This window comes from Ichthyophthirius multifiliis (assembly GCF_000220395.1).
Source record: "Ichthyophthirius multifiliis unplaced genomic scaffold scaff_1120509251233, whole genome shotgun sequence".
NCBI classification, from domain to species: Eukaryota; Ciliophora; class Oligohymenophorea; order Hymenostomatida; genus Ichthyophthirius; species Ichthyophthirius multifiliis.
In genome coordinates, this window is record NW_004086074.1 from 13,168 (window position 1) to 34,220 (window position 21,053).

Sequence of the window (21,053 nt, forward strand, 5' to 3'; positions counted from 1 at the left end):
AATAAACAATAATTTTACATAATTAAAATATATAATATTAAAATCATTTAAATATTGAATAAAATCTATTTTTTTTATTTTTGATATAATCAACTATATATATATATATATATATATTATATTTTTTTAAAAAATATAAATTAAAAGAATTATAAGTATCCAAAATTAAATAAATATTTGAATAATGAAACTTTTAAAAATTTGTCAATTTAAAAATATTTTTTTTAATTAAAATCATTATTTTTACTCGTTAAATGTTAAAGATAAAATTAAAAAAGACCGTGAAGATCGTTTAAAAAAGGAATCTATATATTTTCCTATTAAAACTTCAGATGATATTAAAAAAATAAGAAATATCGGGATTATAGCACATATAGATGCTGGAAAAACAACTACAACTGAAAGAATGCTATATTATTCAGGTGCATTATTAGAGCCAGGAGGTATAAAAAAATTTACTTAATTAAAATAATAATAATTAATGTAAAGAGGTGCATGATGGAAACACAGTTATGGATTACATGCAATAAGAAAGAGACAGAGGTATAACAATAAGATCAGCAGCTATTTCATTTAACTGGAATGGACATTAATTTAATCTTATAGACACTCCAGGCCATATCGATTTTACAGGCGAAGTATGAAATAATATGTAAAATAAGAATAAACATATAAATATTTATAAAAAAATATAAAAAGGTAGAAAGATCCCTAAGAGTTTTAGATGGTGCGATTGCTATATTTGATGGTGTTTCTGGCGTTTAAGTAAAAAAATAAAATAAAAAAAAGATAAATTTAAATAAAAAGACCTAAAGTGAAATGGTGTGGTCGTAATCAAACAAGTTTAACATTCCAAGATTAGCATTTATAAATAAAATGGATAGAAACGGAGCGAATTTAGAAAGTACTTTAGATTCTATTCAAACTAAACTTTGTGTAGATCCTTTAGTATTATAATATCCTATCGGTGATAGTGATTAATTTAAAGGTGTTGTAGATTTAATATCAATGAAAAAAATTATTTGGGCTGATTTATTAGGAAATGTTGTTAAATTTTCTGATTTAGAAAAATCTGATGGTAAATTATATACATCTTCAATGGAATATAGAGAGAAACTATTAGAAACAATAATGCTTTATGATGAAGAAATAGATAATATTGAGAGTTTAAGTTAATAATAACTTGAATAATCTATAAAAAGAATTCTTCTCAAATATCCAAAAGATTGTTGTGCCATATTAATTGGAAGTTCTTTAAAAAATAAAGGTATTCAACCTTTGATGGATGCTATTATTAAATATTTACCTTAACCTGAAGAACTTGGGCCTGTAAAATGTGCAAAATAACCTGATTTATTAAGATAAGTAAAACATCAAGAAAAACTTTCTGCTTATGTATATAAAATTGTTAATGATTAATAAAAAGGCGCTTTAACTTATTTTAGAGTTTATTCAGGATCTATTTAAAATAAATAATAAATAATATATTCATAAACAGGGACTAAAGAAAAAGTTATGCAATTATTAAGGGTTAGAGCTGATAATTATGTGGCTGTAAATTAAATCTCTGCAGGTGATATTGGGGCTATATAAGGATTAAAGTATGCATAATTATTTATATTCATTAAAAATATAAAATTAATAAAATATTTAGACAAAGTAAAAGCGGATATACTATATTAGATTCAAAAGATGGTGAAAATTTTACTTTGGAACAATTGTAAATGCCTTAGCCTGTTTTTATGGCAAGCTTAGAATATTAATCTTTGAAAGATAAAATTCCTTTATAAAATGCATTAGAATAAATATGCAGAGAAGATAATTCTTTATAATATGTTGATGATGAAAACTTGGGCCAAATAATAGTTAAAGGACTAGGAGAACTTCATTTAGAAATACTAAGGGATAGATTATAAACTGAATATAATTTGGATACGAAATTAGGAAAAATGAGAGTTTAGTATAAAGAAAGTATTAGTGATAGCTATGAAATTATGTAACTACTTAAAAAAAAAATGATTATAATGTTATAATAAATAGATATAAATATGAAAAAATGATTAAAGGAAAACCTAACTTTTTTGAACTATCATTAAAAATCGAACCTAATTTTTTTGATGAAGAAGAGAGTTCGGATAAATTTAATTAATAGAATGAATTAAATAAAATTGAATATGGATTTAAAAGAGATATAGAATGGGATATAAACTATAAAGAATATAAAAGAAGATTAGTTGAAAAATAATTAAAAAAGTTAGAATTAGATGACTAATAAAATGAATAAAGAGTGAATGAAAATAAAACTTTTGCTTAGTTATAATTAGAAAAACTTAAATATATTAAAAATCCAGAAAAACCTGTCGAAATAGAGAAAATAATCGATGAATATGGCGAAGATTCCTTATTTTAACTGTCCGGTTTAGATTTTGATTTATTTCATTTGATGGAAACTACCATTTAAAATGGGTTACTATCTGGAACTTTAATGAGTTATCCTTTGGTCGATTGTAAAGTAACAATATTAGGTAAAAAACATTTCTTTAAAATTAATAATTAAATAAACATAATATATCAATAATAAAGGAGGAAAATTTTCAAGCAAAAGAACAACTGAATTAGGAATTTAAATGTGTACAGGTGAATTAATGTAAGATCTTATAAACAATGCAAATCCTTAATTGTTAGAACCAGTTATGGATTTAGAAGTATCAACTCCTTTTGAATTCGAAAGATAAATTATTAATGATATAAGCTCTAATAAAAGAGGTAGAGTAAATGAATTAATTGAAGAGAATAAAATGTTTGGGCTTTAAAGTAGCTAATCTACTCGAACCTTAATTAAAGCAGTTGTTCCTTTGGTTGAAACTGTTGGATATAGCACTTATTTAAGATCTATAAGTAAGGGAGAAGCTCATTTTTTAATGAAATTTAAAAAATTCGAATTTGTTGGCGGATTAAGATAAAAAGAAATTATTAATGGATGCACTATATGATTTTATAAAAGATAAATATCATTTTTAAATAATATATATAAGTTCTAAAAATATAATTTAAATAATTCATATATATATATATATATGTTTTTGAAATTCTTGGTTTTTAAAAAATATAATAATTATAAATAATAATAATATTTTTAAAAAATTATAAAATAATGGATTAATCTAAAATTATAACATAAAACTCAGTTACAAAAAGTTCTAGGAAAAATAATATTTCATTCACTTGTACAATATTAATATAAAAATATTAATTTTTTTGAATTAAAAAAATAGCATCTCCTAAAACGGAATAAAAAAGTGTTTTTAAAGATTTAGATTCTATAAATAATTTATCTTCAATATAAATGTGTTTTACTAAATATTTAAATACTTAAATAATATTATATTTATTTTTGTTTTTTCAATATTAAATAGTGATGAATAATAATAAAGTGTAAGTGATAATGTTTCTAAAGAAAGAGATTTTATTTTTAAATAAGTTAAAAAAATGATAAATTGTATTCATAACTAAGTTCAATTTGAAATAGAAATTTCTAACGCTTAAAAATAAGAAGATTTAGATAAAATAGCTCATCAAATTAGATTTTTAACAGAATAAATATAAAGAGTAGAAAATAATCAAGAAGATTTTAAATAAAAAATAGTAAAGTTTGAACAATTTTAACATGAATAATATTAAAAAGATAATAAATTGAGCAGTTAATATAATGATTTACAAAAATAAATTATTTCATTTAAAAACAATGACCAATAAATAGAATAATTGAAATTCGAAATATAGAACATATTAAAATATCAATAAAAATAGACAAATTATTTAGACACAAGCAATTAAAAATCTGAATAAAAAAATATAAACTCAATGCAAAATAAATAAATGCATACTTCAAACATACAAAGTTTATTAGAAGTAGAAAATAAAAAAAAGAAAAAAATATTTGATGATTAAGAATAGATTAAAATTTAGAATTATATTGATTAAGAAATCGAAGGTTTTTATTTATATTATATATATAATTTTCTTTTAAAAAATAAATATATTGATAGGGATATTTCATAAAAACCGATTTTATCAGATAAAAAAACTTTTTGGCTTGAAATCATATCATATGAATAAGGTATATAAATTTTAATTAAACAATCAAAATAATAATGATAAAATAATAAAAACATAGAAACAAAATTATTTTAATTTTTTTAAAAAATAATTTTTTATTTATTATAATTAATTCTAATAGATATTGATTATATTTTATTAAAATTATAATAAATCAATTAATTATTATAATTTTTGAAATATATGGCAAAATTAATTTCTTTAAATTTAATATATAATTTCTATAGTATTATTAATTAATAGCTGGAATTTTTTTTTTCGTGAATTATATTTTCCTATTTATATTTGATTTTTATATTAGTTCTATATAATCTATATATTACAACGGCTATAAAATTTAGATATATAGTCAAAATATTTACTATATAGAAAAGCGACATAATTTTATTTTCAATACCTTTTTAAAAGATGATTATACTGAACTTTTATAATATGAAATTAATATTATATAATTAAAATTTTATTTAATTTTAGTATTTATTTAAGCTATCTGTATATATATGTTAAAGAAAAATTAATTAAAGAAACGTTAAAAATTAAAATTATTTATATAGAAATATATTTTTTTAAAATTTCATGTATTACTTTCACTTTTTATTTACTTTTATATCCCCAAAAAATTTTACTTTTATCACTAAAAAATCCTTATATAAAACAATCTAATTTTTTTATGAATCACAAAAAAGGAATTATTTAATTAAAAAAAAAATTAGAAATAATTGTATATTGATGAAAAAATTATATATAACATTAAAGTACAATAAATTTAATGTTATAATTTCAAAATTTTATTTTGGAATATAGATATTAACACTTTTTCAAAAGATATTTTATTTTTATTTTATATTAAAAGCATATATATTATTTTAATTTTTTTACAATAATAGTATAAATTAATTAATTTTTATTTTACAAATCTAAAGTCTCTTTAAAAATGGAAATAATTTAATTTATCTATAATATAAATTAAATTTATTTGAGTATAAATTTTTAATAAATGGCTTAAATAATTTATGAAAAAAGATGAATTTTTAATATCGATATAATTTTATAGATTGTATAAAGTATTTTATTTTATATTTATATTTATAAAAACTTATATATATTTTTCGCTTATAAATTTTTTCTATTTTTTTGTTTAAAAATCAATCTAAATAAAAATAAGAAAAAATGATTATTTGTTGATTGTCAATTATTTTTTGACTATTAATTTTAAAAACAAATTAAATTAAAGAAAAAAAACTATAAAAAGGTGATATATATATTTATATAAGAGCTGTAATTTTCATTACTTTTGTAAATTGTTGAATTTAAACTTAAATTTGATATAACCTTTTTTTTTGACTACGAATTATATTTATCCTTTCACAATTTTTTTGAAGTTCAATTTCTAATTTTTAAATATAATATTAAAAAATATATATCTTTAAATATAAATATTTTATCAAAAAATCAAATGAATGTTTGTTTGATTTTAAAATAATTAAAAATATAATTTATTATATTAATATTAAAAATATAAAAAATATTTTACAAATAAATGAACATTTAAAGTTATGAATTTTTTTTCAGTTATATACGTAAATGATATCTAATAATTTAAAAAATAAGAAAAGAAAGAATACTGTAAACAACCAAAAAAATTGATTTAGGCGGTATATGATAGAATTTTTTTTCGATATTATATTTTTTATATCTATATGCATGCTTTTGTTTTTTTGATAAATAAATTCTTAAAAAAAAAATACATATGAAAAATAATTAATAAATGAGATATTATATTTTTATTTTTTTTATATATGATTAATTTATTGTTTATTTTTTTTAGATTATTTTCTATTTATTATTCATTAACTTAACAAAAATTAATTTAATCAAACACAAAAAAAGCAATATAATTTAATACAATAAACATAATAGACATATTATTTTAATATGGTTATTTAAATAATTTCATATATGTAATTTATTTGTGTAAAACAGCGATAGAATGAATTTAAGTTTTATAAAAAAATATATAAAATTTATTAGATTATATGTATTTTTAATATTTTAATAAATATAAAATATAAAATTATGTAAGCTCGATATAAAAATTAGATATATTATCTTAAACCTAAAAATAAAGCTTGAACTATTATTTAAAATGAAGTATTAATTGTTCATAATTTTTTTAAGACTAAATAAAAAAAAGCAATCAAAATTGAAAATTGTCTTTTTTATTATTGATTGAATTTAAAATAAAATAAAATATTATTTTAGCATTTAATATAATTTCATATCTCTTATTGTCATAATATATAATCGAAAATTTTTTTGTTGCGATTCGATTGGATTATAAACTAATAAAAGCATGGATAAAAACATCCATATATATAAATATAATAAAGATAAAGACATACAAATAACTAAATAGTTTATAAGTCAACTTAGCAAAAAAAAAGTGATTAAAATTAAGATAATGGATATGAATACAATTATGATAAAAACATAATATAAATACTAAATAGTATAAATTAATAAAATTAAAGTATGAATGAATGTAAAAAAAACATATATAAAAAATGAAACAAAAAGTAAAAAAATATTAATCTTAAAAAGAAAAAAAAGATAATGAAATATTATAAATAATTAAAAATTGTGAAATGTTAAAAAATAATGTAAAGTTGAATGAGTGTAATTTATAAATATATAATAAATATTTAGATAAAAATTAAAATCATTATGTATAAATAAAGAACAAAATTAAAAATTATATTAAGAAAATGATCAATAAGAAAAATAAAAAAATAAAGATAATTACTTATAATAATAATAATTTTCAACTAATGTATTAACATAATCTTTCTAAGAAGACTAAAGTTAATAAGAATAATAAGTTATTATAAAAAATATCGCTTTTGATTCTAATTTACAAAAAAGTGAATAAATTTATTAGTCTAAATATCCAATTTAATATCCAAAATGTAAATAAAATTTATTAATTTATTAATAATAGCTATTATAAAAAGAGGATTATAATTCATAATCATATATAAATGAAACCATTATATATGAATTAGATGAAGATGGTTTTTTGAAGAACCAAAACAAAGAGTTTGTATTAGATGATAATGGAAACAAAATTTTATTATCATAGGAACATATTAAAGAATTACATTAAAATTAATTGTAAATGTAATATTGAAAATAATACAAAATAAATTTAAAACATAAAAATAAATTAATTAAAAACATTATAATTAAAATTAAATATATCACTAATTAATTCTTATTATTTATTAAAATTTAACAACTAATTTTATTTATTTTTATTTTTTATATAAATAAATATATTATTTATTTTTAATCAATTTAATTTCACTTCATAAAATTTATGAATAGCAAAATCTAATTTTTCGACCCGAAATGTATAAACTTAGCATACACTATAGCTATAATAAAACCTGATACATCATTAAACAAACAAAATGCAATATATATAAAATATATTTTAATATTATATTTAAAATAAAAGATTTAAGGTATAATAAATGTAATAGAAAATAATGGTTTTTTGATAAAGAACATGATACAAAGAGAATTGCTAAAACAAGAGGCAATGAATTTATTTTACAAACATTAATAAATGAATTACTTTCAAGAATTAGTAGATTATATGATTTCAGGTGAAAGTGTTGTATTACTTCTTTGTCACGAAACAGAAAATCCAATAGAAAAGTGGAAGCGAATAATAGGAAAGAGTGATCCAGAAATAGCTAAAGTATATAAAAAAAATTAAAATATAATTAATTATTTAAATGTTTTTTTAAGAAAGAAAATATGAATTGTCTTCGTGCAATATATGGAAAAAACATAATAAAGAATGAATTGCATGGAAGTGATAATGCATTTGATAGTAATAAAGAAAGAGACATATTTAATTTTGCAGTTCCTTAGAAAATACCAGAATTTTATTTCCAAAAAATGAAAGTTTAAATAGAAAATTTAATGAAATTCCTTTTTCCAAAGAATTTAGAACATGCGAATGTAAATGAACGTCTTGATATGTTTGCTTTCTATGGTCCAGCCTTAAATTATCATTCTGTAGATTAATGTTTATGTATTCAATGTGGAAAAATAGGAAAGGATATATTGGATAGTGCAGAGAAAAATAAAAATAAAGAAGAATAAAAAAAAATGAGAATTTCAACTTAAAATATAGAGTTAATGAAGAAATTTGAAGCTAAAGGGACAAAAATTAAAAAATAAAAGTTATAAAAAGGAATTTTATAAGGAAACCAACGAAATAGAGTTCTTAATGAAGATTAATTGATTTAAATTTATACTTTGTTATGTGAAAAATGCAAAACTCATTGTGAAAATTTCACACATTTATTCGGAGGATAAAATTGTCTGCATGTAATATCTGACTAAGAGTTATAGTATTTAGCTAAATAAATCAATAAAAAAGATATTCATGAATTACTTTTAATTGAAAAAGGTAATACAGCCGATATATTAATAGAAAAAATTTCTTTAGAAGAGCCTAAAGAATTAAATTATAAAAGATAACATATTTATAGATTATTTGAATAAATTAATTCAGATTATTATAATAGATACGATTTTTCAGATATGTAATAAATAATAATTGAAGATAGAAGAATTAGAATGAATACTTGGCTATCTTAAATTATTGGTAAATCTCCTTAAAATTTTAAAAACCCTAAACTTATAGACCCAACAGTATGTTATTAATAAAAAAAAGATGTAAAAAATTATAATTTTACATTGGAAAGAAATTTACCTCTTTCTATAATTGAATAAAAAAAAAGTATTAGTAATGTAATTATTTTATTTATTTATTTAAATATAATTTATTTAATTAAATGAAAGACTCCAACTATGTTCCCATAAAGCTTAGTTTATAAGAAAAAATTGCAATAAAATGAAGAAAATATAGCATAATTTATGAAATTGCATAGGCATACAACTCATGTTGTTAGTATAGATAATATTAAACAGAATTCAGAATCATATAAATTAAGTATATAACTTTTAAGAGATAGCTATAATGAAGGAAGGCATGGATCATGGAATAATTATATATGTTTAAAATAAGCAAGTAAAAAAAGTTGTACTAAAATTAATTGATATATATTTATAAATAAGAATAATAAAAAAAAAAAAAAAATAGAAGGATTCAAAATTATAAATTATTAATGCATTTTATTATTTAATATTATGAATAGTATATAAATATAAAGTTATTAATAATATAAATATAAATATAAATATAAATAAAAATATAAATATAAATATTATTATAAATATAAAAATAAATATAAATATAAATATAAAAATATTGAATATTTATATATGTTTAAATATAAATATAACTTTGAATTTTAATTTATATTAATTTTTTTTTTTTTTATTTTATTTAATTTAATTTTTTATATATAATTACATATTTTATGTATTTCTTTTTTTCTATGCATTTAAATTAATTTTTTTATCATATATTTATATTTTTTTTTAATGTTTATTGCACTTTTAATTTTTTTATATTAATTTTCATCATTCATACATTTGTTTTTAATTTTTTAATTTATTTTCTTAATTTTAGTTTTTTTCTATTTACTAGTCCTCAATTTTTTAATCAAATATAAATTTTGAAAATTCTTCCCAATATTAATTATTAATATGTGGATTTTTAATAACTTTTTGTATTATAGGTTTAATCTATTTAAGATATACTTTTGCCCAATTATTTTTGATTCAAATCTTAAATATTTTGTTTTATTTTCTTTGTTAATCCGTTTTCATTTTAGTATTATTATTAATATTATTATTATTATTAATTTATATTAAAAAGCTTACTATAATCTATAGATTTATTATTATTTTTTTCAATTATTTAATTATTCATTATTTCTTCTAAATGATATGAAATATTTATATGTGATTTATGTTCTTACTTTATATTATCATCTTCACTTATTACTATTTTATTTTTCTCTTACGATTAATTATTATCATTTTCTTTTTTTGTAAACCTGCGACTAATTAATCAAAAAATCTTCCCAGAATAATATTTGCATTATAACTTTCACTATCTTTATTTAAATTAGTAGATTATATTATATTTATACTGTTATTTAAATCATTTTAACCTAATTCTTTATTATTTTTGTTTATAGATTCATTTATGTTAAAATTAAAATTTTAAAAATCTTCATATTTATATTAAGATTGCGTCCAATCTAATTTTTTTAATTTATTAAATAATAACGATTTTTATTAAATAATGTTAAATACCATTTTATTTTTGACTTATCTGTTTTATAAAATTTAAGAATATAATAATTATTTTTTCAAATTTTAGAGCATTTAATTCTCTAATTTTTTTCACAATAATAATTTATATATTTATATAATTTCATTTAATATTTATAAACCTTAATGTTTTGTTTTCATTTAATATCTAAATATTTTATTCCATTATATTATTTAGATATTTTTCAAAACTATCTAATCTATTTTTTAGTTAAGTATACTTTATTTATTAAATAATTAACAATATGTAAATAAATATTTCTTTTATTTAAAATTTTTACATCGCCTTTAAGTTAAGAATATCCTTCTGCATTTTATGTTTCTTTACTTTTATTATTAGGATTTTCATTATCATGACCTTAAGACTTTAAAACTTCATATATTTTTCTTTTTATTTATGACAATAAATTTCTTTATATAAAATAAATAAAAAATATTGTATTAATATTATTTAGTAATACGCATATCCTTTTCTAAACAGCCTATGACTCCATTCATGCATATCAGTATTGTCGTGCCTTTATTTGTGAAAATCATACATATTTAACTTTTTTTATTTATATTATTTTTATGTATTTTTAAATTATTCTTTTATTTACCTATCGAACGAAAGAAGAAAAATTATTTGTTTTGAAATGTTTTGGTAATATTTTTTCTGCAAATTCATTTGGGCTTTTAATTAAAAAGCTTCTACCATCTATATTCCAGCTTATAATATCATTATATTCTTCATTCTTTTTTTAAATTATATATAAATAAAATTTAATTTAATAATTAATATTTACTTCTAATATTTTATAAGTTTTAGATAAAAATCCAGGAACTGTTTAATTATTGGTTGATTTAGTTCTTTTCCTCATTTTTAATAATCTAAACAAATTATTATAGTTAATACTTTTATATTGTTTGATTGAGTATTTAATTTTTATTTTCTATATCAAAATAAGATTAATAAAAAAAAAATTAATAAATATAAATTTATATTTATATATTTATAATTTAATTTGAAGCAAAAAAAATAACTTTTTATCCCTTTAAGCAAACATTATTTCAACTTTCTTATATATAATATTATCATAAAATTTTGAATATGGTTTTTAATTTTACAAAATCCCTTTTATTAAATATCATGTTTTTATATATTATAATATAATAAATAATGTTTTTAAGATATTTAAGAAAAAAAATATTTTTCTAGATTAATTAATATTTATAATTAAAAATAATAATGTAATAATTTTCTATTAATTATTTTATTCAAAAATTAAATAAAATAAATAAAAAATACAAAGTAAAATAAATACAAAATAATTGATAAAAATTTATTTAATATATATAAATAATATAAATATAAATAAAAAAATTATAATACATTTTATATAATTAATTTTAAAAATTATATAAATCATTATTAATTTCTCTTTTTAGAAATTTTTACAAAATTTAAAATATTTGCATTAAAACAATAAAAATATCGGATGAATATTTTAAAGAATAATTATTTGTAAATAAATTGATTTTTTACATTGATCTGCGATTTATTTTTCCCTATAATTATATTTTTTTTCTCATTATAAACATTTATATTAGAAAAAAAAATCGAATTATAAATTTATGATTAAAATGAAATAATTAAAATTACATTAATATCATATATGGGCTTTCATTTACTTTCATAATTTTTTGTATACATATTAATTATAAAACTCAACTAATTTATTATAGAGTTTACTTATCATAAATTTTCATTAAATAATTAAAGTTTCTTTTTTAAAATACACCATATTTGTTTGATAGGATTTACTTAAACAGAATAATTTAGTTAAAATGTTTTTGTCTTGTATTTATTTTTAATTTAAATAAAAAAAATTGATAAAAACTATTTCATGCTATAAAATATAGTAAAGATTTAATAAATTTAAATATTAAGTGAATTCTGAAAAAAATACGATAGTAAATAAAAATCTTTGAATCCCAAAAAATTTAAAAAAGTTAATTGATTTTGTATCTTTGATTTTACAAAAAATAATTTTTTTTAATGCAATTTATAAATTACATCTCATAAATATATATTTTATTATTTTAAAATATCTTTTTTAATGTAGTAATTTCTGTGATAATTGAAATAAAATTATATCTAAATAATAATATATAAATTCTAAAAAAATTTGTTATCACTATTTTTTTTATAAAACAAATTTATATAGTCGTTACTTTAAATAATTAAAATCATAAATAAAATTTAAAACATAAAATAGTTAATTAGTTCTTTTTAATTGACTGAAAATTTATATTTTTTTAATCATAATAATAGTAAAAACTAAAATATTATATTTATTTAAAAAAAAATATTAATAATAGAAAATAAATATAATCAAATCATTTATCAATTATATTATTTCATTTCTACAACTTTATGTCCACCAACTTACTATTATTATTATTTTTGAGAGTTACTTTGAGAAACTCTTTAAGACTTTCTAATAGATTATCTAAGAGAGCTTCTAGCTCTTAATTATGAAGGTCTATTAATGATGTCTCTTATAGTACCCTATTAGTCAAATGGTACGTTTTTAGGGGGTTCTTCAGATAATAATTTGCAAGTATTGAAAAACCCGACAGGGATAAGTTTAATAATAAAGCCAACTAAAAGGGAAGATAAACCAATAAAAATGCAAGTAATATTCTAACTAGTAGTTAAAGGAGCACATTTAACAGCTTTTCCTCCGATTTCAATAATAGTCATTTGAACAATAATAGTTCCAAAAATAACAAACAAAAACATAGAATTATTAAAAAAACCAACAAAAACATTTTTTTCTTCTCTTTTGAGTTTTCTGGCATTTATTTCGTTAAAGACTTACAAATAAACAAAAACGTTAAAGAAAATTGTATAATGAATTCCATTTTCTTCATTCCAAGGCTTTGCATGAATACTAGAAGATATATCAAATAAATCTGGTCCATAAAAAAGTATAATAGTAAGTACAATAATTTAATAAACTCCATGACAAATTATATTTCTCCACATTAAAGCATTTATCATAGGTTCAGTTCTAGAAATTGGTTTTCTTTTTAACAATTCCATATTAGGGGATTCTGTAGCAAGTGCTAAAGACGCCAACGTGTCCATAATAAGGTTAACCCATAACATTTAGATTGAATTAAGGGGCGACTCTCTTAAAATGACACCTCCCATAAATGCCATGAACATAGCAACGATGTTAACTGTAACTTAAAATTATAAAAATTTTCTAATACATTCAAATATATTTCTTCCCCATTTAATAGAAGTTATTATTGAACTAAAATTATCATCAAGGATAATTATTCCGGAGGCTTCTTTGGCTATTTCTGTTCCTGCGATTCCCATAGCAAATCCTATGTCTGCTTTTTTTAGTGCTGGAGCATCATTAGTACCATCTCCTGTAACTGCAACAACTTATCCACATTATTTGAAGCCTGTTACAAGTAAATATTTATCATCAGGAGAAGAACGAGCCAATACTCTCAAGTGGGGAGCTATTTCTTTAAATTTATCAAGATTCCCAACTGAAACTTTATCGTTAACAGAAACTATTCCTCCAACTAATTATCTGAAATATTTTCCTTCCATAACGGTATAAGGATTATCTGCAACATTGAAATCTTAGGCGATTATTCCAGCCTCTTTTGATATTGCTATTGCTGTATCTAAATTATCACCTGTTACCATTCTTACAGTTATTCCAGCAGCTCTACATGTAGATACTGCTTCAGAAATTCCAGGTCTGAGAGGATCTTATATTCCGGTTAAACCTAATATTATTAAGTCAGATTCTAGATTTTCGTCATTTGATAATAATTGTTCGGTCATTTAGGACGCCGGGTACTCTTTATATGCTATTAAGATTGTACGAAGAGATGCATCAGCAAATTTCTTCAGATTTGATTTTAATAAACCTATATATTCTTCGTTAATATATTATTCTTCTCCAAATTTATTAACGTATTTACAACATAAAGGCAATAATAGATCTGGAGCTCCTTTCGTATATACACGGATTGTGTTTTCTTATGATTTATATACTGTCGACATTCTTTTACGACTTGATGAAAAAGGTATTATTTTTATAATCTTTGATTTTTTTTTTTTTTTGAAAAAATATATATTTTTTTACATTTTCAGATGGACGATATTTGTTAAAATCAAATCCAAATTCGTAAGCCATTTGAAGTAGAGCACATTCAGTTTTATTTCCTATTTATTCAAACTTTCCTATTTCACTTATTTTAGGGAATGCATTAGAATTAATACAAATTCTATTTTTCATAAAAATAAACAAAAAAAACATATATATAAATTACCCTTCACACAAATAATTAAGAATTTTTTTTTAGAAATCTTTACTTTAAAATTCTGAAAAAATATTTTCTTAAGCAAAAAGCCTAGTAACTTTCATTTTATTTTAAGTAAGTGTACCTGTTTTATCACTACAAATGGTATGAGCTCCACCCATAGTTTCACAAGCTTCCAAAAATCTAACTAAATTATTTTCTTCTTTCATTTTTCCTACAGAATAAGCTAAGGCAATAGTAACAGCCAAAGGAAGTCCTTCAGGGACGGCAACAACAACAATAGTAACAGCAATAATGAAAAATCCGACAATATCTTCAATATTAGCAATTTAGATAATAGAATATCCATTAAGATAATTTGAAATCATTAAATTAACTATCATTGCACAAAAAGTTAAAGTAGCACATGTTATACCTATTTTTCCTATTTCGTCTGCTAAAACGTCTAGTTTTTCTTACAAAGGAGTTTTCACATCATCATCTTCTTCTTATAAACGTAATTTTAGTTTGCCATTTTAGGAATTTACACCTACGGCACTTATTAACATTTCTCCACTTCCTTCTATTACTTTTGAACCTGAAACTAAAAATGGAGCTGGTTTTTCGGGATGATTATAAGGTTATTTCTTAATAGGATCTGATTCTCCGGTAATGGAAGATTCGTCACATATTAAATTATTTCCTTTTATTAATACACCATCTACTGGGAATATTTCTCCTGTTTCTATTTGCATTAAATCACCTACTAGTAAACTAAATATTGAAATATTTTCAACCTTATTTATTATTATTATTAAATTAAATTATATATCTTATCAATATTTTATTTTACTTTTCCATCACGGACTACATTAACATTTCTTCTTTCTGCTTATTAATTAAGCTTTCTAAATTATTTATCTTTCATATAATCATTTATAGATGTTACAGATACTATAATTATTACTGCTACGAATATTGCAAAACCTTCTAACCATCCTTATTCTAAGCCTTCTTCAATTACTCCAACAATTAAAGACACTAAAGATGCAGCACATAATATTCTAAGGATCTTATCTTCAAATTATCCTATTATCTTATTTTTTTTTAGATTAAAATATACATTTTTTTTTGTTAATTACTAATTCCCATAATGTTTTTGAAGGTTTTACTATTTATTCATTAATTCCAAAACTATTAAGTTTAAATTAAATTTAATTTGTTAATAATTTTATTTTACGCTTTTTAACGTTCTAACAAAGATTATTAGCTTGAATCAATACCATTCTTTTTGTTATATTTATTGTTATATAAACATATTTTTATATTTTTATACTTTTAAACTGGTTTTTAATAATGATGCTAACCCTTATATTCCATTATAATCACAAAGTTTTTTGACAGATTCACCATCACGAATATGGTCAGGTTAAAATAAATCACTATTTTTAATTTTTAAATATTTTTTATTTATTAAAGGAAATAATTAAGTATAAATTCAATTTTTTATTAAAAAGATTAGATTAAGTTACCATAATTCTTTTTAAGTTATTTTAAATGATGTACTAGACAAATGATCAATTAATGGAGCCTTTATATCAGTCATTTTTTTTTTCTATATTTTTTTTTTTTTTATTATTATACTCTTAATATAAATTTATTTAAATAATTTATATTTATATTGTTTTTTTCTTCTTTTTTTTGAAATTTATTTAAATTCTAATATTTTATTTTATTTATAAATAGTAATTTTTATTTAAAAAAAATTAATAAAATATATAAATATATATATTTATATATATATATATATATATTATTTTATTTAAAATAATATATAATATTTTTAAGTATTTATTATTATTTATAAATTAAATATATAAATAATTTAATAATAAATCAAATTTGTATTTATTTATATAAAATATTATTATTGTTAAAATTATTAGTTTAATTGAAAATAGTATTAGTTATTTATTTTCTATTTCTTTTGTTTAAGCTAATTTTTTTTAAAAACTGAAGAATATTATTTTACTTATACAATTTATTTTACAAAAAGTTTTATTATTTTTATATTACAATATCATAATTAAATAACGGATTATAATATTTATAAGCTTTCAATAAATCAATAATAATACAATAAAATTTATCTTAATAATGTTTAGTGTATACACTTTCATTTTAATTTTTAAAATCATAACCCTAAAAGTTTTTATTAGATTCTTCTAATAATTAAGATTTAATATTATTCTTTATTATAGTTTTTCTTTCACTTATTTTAGGTTCTTAAGATTTTTTATCTTTCTTTTTTAAATATATTTTGTCAGTAATTTTTTCTTTTAATTATTATTATTATTTTAATGAGCTAATATTAGTATTTTAATCTTTAATTAATTATATATTAAGGTTTTCAATGCTTTCAAAGAATACTTCTTCTTTATTATTACTTCCTTCCGAAAAATTAAAACAATCAGCTTCTTCAATTTCTATTTATTTAGTTTTAAAAAAATCTACATTAGTAATTAATTATTAACTGATATTTTATTTTAAAACAAATTATTCTTAAATTTGTTAATCACTTTTTTTATTAAAATATTCTAAATTTTATTCATCCTTACAATAAGTACTAATTCTATCAGAAAATTATTCATCATCAAATTAAATATTTTTTTTTTATAATATACTATTTCTATTTTCTTTTTTTTGATGATTTTTTTTATTATCATTTTAAATTATTGGACTTAAACACATTTGTTAATTTTGTTCATCTTTTATTTAAAAAATCTAAGTATTTGATTAAGTTTAAGAATATTCATCTTACTTTTCTTCGCTTGAATAAAATAGTTGATTATCATTTGAATTATCTAAATCTTAATCTTCTTTATACTAATAGTGTGTATTTTGATAATAATTTAAACTATTAAGAGTATTTTGCTTTTTTCGTTTTCTATTTGTTGTATTATTGCGTTATATATGAGCTACACTATAATTTAATTTCCTTATAAAAGGTTATATAGAAAGCGTAAAGTGTGTTTTAGGACAATTTATAGACAAATGATCTGTTTATTTACATTAATAACAATTAATATTAGAATTAAAATAATTATTATTAGATATAATATCGTTTTTTAACATTTGAAAAGTCTCGAAATCTTCATCACTTTCAGCAATAATTTGCATGAACTTCTCTCTATTAATCCTAAATACTCTACAAAAATCAAGAGCTTTAGCAGAAGCTGTACGCTTGAATCCAGTAATAAATCCAACTTCCCCAAAAAATTGTTTTTTTTTAATTTTTAAACTATAGAACTTCCTCTTTATGATCCTTTTATTGAACTTTAAACAGTTATAATTATGGTACCTTTTTCTATATAGTAAATAGAAGAATCATCCTTATCATCTTAGCTAAATATAGTTTCTCCAGGAGAAAAGAGGCATTCTTCCATAATTTAGCAAATATGATTGAGAGACTTGAGACGGGAAATTAAGGGAATATTTTTCAAATATTAGGAATTTACATCTTCAATTAAATTTTCTCTTAATTGTTTTGAAAGTCTTAATAAAACTTATTATTCTTATTCTTTTTCAATTTAATTTGATTGCTTTTATTTAAAAAAAAAAAAATTTTTTGTTTTTTAAAAAAAAAAATAACATTATAAAAATATTCTAAATAATTTGATACTTAGATTTTTATTTAATTATTTGCATTTCCTTTTCTCATAAAATTATGAATTATTTGCATATCATTTAGAAAATCTGCGTTTCTTCTTTTTATGTTTGCTATTATGATTCCTATTGAATTCACATTATAAGCATAAAACATTCCAGAAAAAAACATTGTCAAAATTGCAAAAATACATTCAATCCAATTTTTAGGAGTTACATCACCATATCCAACAGAAATCATAGTTGCAGCTAAGTAATATAATGAATAAACATATTTAACTTATATATCTGCATTATTTAGATTTTAAGCATCTATCCATGTATCACTTCTTTTCAAAAACTTTATTTCATAAAGAGCTAATCCGTGCCATAAGGATGAAAAAATATGGCATACTAAACATATTAACAAACCTTATTTTACTAAATCAATACAATTTTTATAATCATATTAAAAGCTAAAAATGAAGGAAAGCCTATTTAAAATTTTATACAACTAAAAAGTTTTTAAAAATAATAAAATGTAAATGAAATGATTTTCGTGTATAATATTAAGACTGTTTAAGAAATTAAAATAAACAATAAATAAAGGAATAATAGCTAATAAATCTAAAAAAAAATTTAATTTAAAATAATTCAAAGCAATTTTAATTCTACTTTAAATCAAGTTTCCTTTCTTAAGAATTCCAGTATTAAAATTTAGAAATAAATCAATAACAAAAATAATAAAGCAAAATTTAAAATAGTTTATATATTAATTAGTATTCATTTCAAAAAATTAAATTAAAGAATTATAAAATAAAATTAAAAATATGTTTCCAGCCAAAAATATATCCCATAAAAAACGTAGATAGCTATTTGGCTGCAAAACAGGTATTCTACTGCATATTTAACTTAATTATTATAAGTAAAATTATAACAAATTACCTAATTTATCTAGCTTTTTCCTTTGTTGATTTCTATATAATAAATTTTATGTATAATTTGATGACACATCTTATATCAAACTAAATTACTATTGAGTTAATTTACTACAAATTCTTATATTTTTAGTAGATAATTTATAATATTTCCTAACATTAAACAATAATTTTAATGATAATATTAACTTTAATAGTCCTCTTGTATAATTACATTCGTTTTATAATTCTTTTATTTCATCTTCGATATTTTTCTATTCTTTTGTTTCTTTTGCTTCTTTTACTTCTTCAGAATTTATTAATTAAGATAAACTTATTAATACTGCTGAACGTTTCCTTAATAATTTTTTATCCTTAACTATTGAACATTTTATATTATTCTCCTTTTTAATTTATTTTATAAATATTATGTTTACTAAATATTTATTTAAACTAAATTATTATACCGTTTATTTATTCTAGTTTTATGTATTATCATTTAAATTATCTTAGCATATTAAAGAAGAGTTCATGTTGTTATTTATATAATTTTTTAATGATTGAATCTTAAAAAATTGAATATTATTATATAAAAATTTATAAAAATTATATTTTTAAGTCGTAATATTTTAATATGATAAAGTTTTTAAGAATTAATTTAAAATAAGATAAATAAAGCATTTAAAATAAAACTAATAAAATTAATATTTCTATTATAAAATATATAAAATTCTTCAGAATAACAGTAAATACATAAATATATATTCATATATTTAATTATTTTTTTAAAGGTTTTTATATAAAATAGAAATATGTAACTATTTTAAATAAATTTATTTTTTTTGTTAACATTACAAACTATAATATTTAAAAAAAATTTTGCTTACTATATTTTTAATGTGTTTTATATATTTATATATTTAATAAAAATAAAAATGATTTAAATTTAGCATTTATAAATAAAATATTCTTATCTTAAATATTATTTGTGACATTTTTTTAAAAAGTAAAATAAAAATATATATATATATATATATATATATATATATATATATATATATATATATATATATATATATATATATTAATTTAATAAAAATATAGGTTGTAACGTACATAGTAAAAATAATAATAAATATATAAATAAATCAATAATTCAGAATTTATAATTAAAAGACTTATCAAAATGCCATAAAAAAATATATGTTACCCTAAAAATTTATTTATAATTATTTTATTATATTTATTTCTTTACATTAATTAAAATAAACTAGAAAAGTATTATATAATATTTTTACCGCTGTTTAGGATTTCTAACAGGCCAATTTTAGAATTATTTTTTTATTTTATTAATTATTTTATTTTTATTTTTAAAATTTTTGTAAATTAAATGTAAAAAAAAAGGAAATTAATAAAATTTGAATTTAGTATTTTAAAATTATCATTAAATTTTTTGAGTTAAAGATTAACTTTCCAAAAAAATTAAAAATAATCTTTTAAAAGTTAATAAATTTAAATGGAGAATTAAAATTTTTATACTTAAAATGGTATGGATTTATAAAATTAAAAAACATATATAATAATTCTATTTATATTTATATATATATTTATATTATATTATATATTTATATATTTATAAATATATATATTTATATATATATAATTGTATGTATTTATATATACATATTTTTATTTACTTTTATTAATTCATTATTTAATTTATTTCTATTATAA

General features: G+C 18.2%; 4 protein-coding genes across 4 annotated transcripts, besides 17 other annotated features; 2 read left to right on the forward strand and 2 right to left on the reverse strand. All coding sequences in view use genetic code 6, as the record gives it.

Moving 5' to 3' along the window:
- Positions 1–406: 406 nt before the first annotated feature.
- Positions 407–2,993, forward strand: IMG5_164730 (hypothetical protein; the record flags this gene model as incomplete). Its single annotated transcript, XM_004030202.1, has 6 exons — positions 407–443; positions 490–638; positions 700–1,601; positions 1,655–1,996; positions 2,041–2,525; positions 2,584–2,993. The coding sequence occupies 6 exons, from the start codon at positions 407–409 to the stop codon at positions 2,991–2,993; spliced, it is 2,325 nt and encodes a 774-aa protein (XP_004030250.1).
- Positions 768–808: a microsatellite.
- Positions 2,987–3,032: a microsatellite.
- Positions 3,033–3,096: 64 nt separating this feature from the next.
- Positions 3,097–3,150: a microsatellite.
- A 4,523-nt stretch (positions 3,151–7,673) lies between these two features.
- Positions 7,674–9,255, forward strand: IMG5_164740 (nucleoside diphosphate kinase family protein, putative; the record flags this gene model as incomplete). Its single annotated transcript, XM_004030203.1, has 3 exons — positions 7,674–7,882; positions 7,933–8,946; positions 8,998–9,255. Exons 1-3 carry the CDS (start codon positions 7,688–7,690, stop codon positions 9,253–9,255), a joined length of 1,467 nt encoding a protein of 488 aa, XP_004030251.1. The 5' UTR covers positions 7,674–7,687.
- A 99-nt stretch (positions 9,256–9,354) lies between these two features.
- Positions 9,355–9,462: a microsatellite.
- A 45-nt stretch (positions 9,463–9,507) lies between these two features.
- Positions 9,508–9,559: a microsatellite.
- Positions 9,560–10,478: 919 nt separating this feature from the next.
- IMG5_164750 (hypothetical protein) lies at positions 10,479–11,300 on the reverse strand (the record flags this gene model as incomplete). The annotated part of the gene is made up of 5 exons (XM_004030204.1): positions 10,479–10,502; positions 10,722–10,851; positions 10,902–10,987; positions 11,040–11,174; positions 11,226–11,300. The coding sequence occupies 5 exons, from the start codon at positions 11,298–11,300 to the stop codon at positions 10,479–10,481; spliced, it is 450 nt and encodes a 149-aa protein (XP_004030252.1).
- A 1,526-nt stretch (positions 11,301–12,826) lies between these two features.
- Positions 12,827–16,363, reverse strand: IMG5_164760 (hypothetical protein; the record flags this gene model as incomplete). The annotated part of the gene is made up of 7 exons (XM_004030205.1): positions 12,827–14,557; positions 14,601–15,554; positions 15,611–15,853; positions 15,900–15,951; positions 15,998–16,044; positions 16,094–16,199; positions 16,290–16,363. The coding sequence occupies 7 exons, from the start codon at positions 16,361–16,363 to the stop codon at positions 12,827–12,829; spliced, it is 3,207 nt and encodes a 1,068-aa protein (XP_004030253.1).
- Positions 16,201–16,235: a microsatellite.
- Positions 16,364–16,526: 163 nt separating the features above from the next.
- Positions 16,527–16,568: a microsatellite.
- Positions 16,532–16,571: a microsatellite.
- A 49-nt stretch (positions 16,572–16,620) lies between these two features.
- Positions 16,621–16,661: a microsatellite.
- A 3,314-nt stretch (positions 16,662–19,975) lies between these two features.
- Positions 19,976–20,019: a microsatellite.
- Positions 20,020–20,336: 317 nt separating this feature from the next.
- Positions 20,337–20,404: a microsatellite.
- A 488-nt stretch (positions 20,405–20,892) lies between these two features.
- Positions 20,893–21,013: a microsatellite.
- Positions 20,906–20,980: a microsatellite.
- Positions 20,906–21,013: a microsatellite.
- Positions 20,910–20,981: a microsatellite.
- Positions 20,912–21,053: part of a microsatellite that runs on past the window's edge.
- Positions 21,008–21,053: part of a microsatellite that runs on past the window's edge.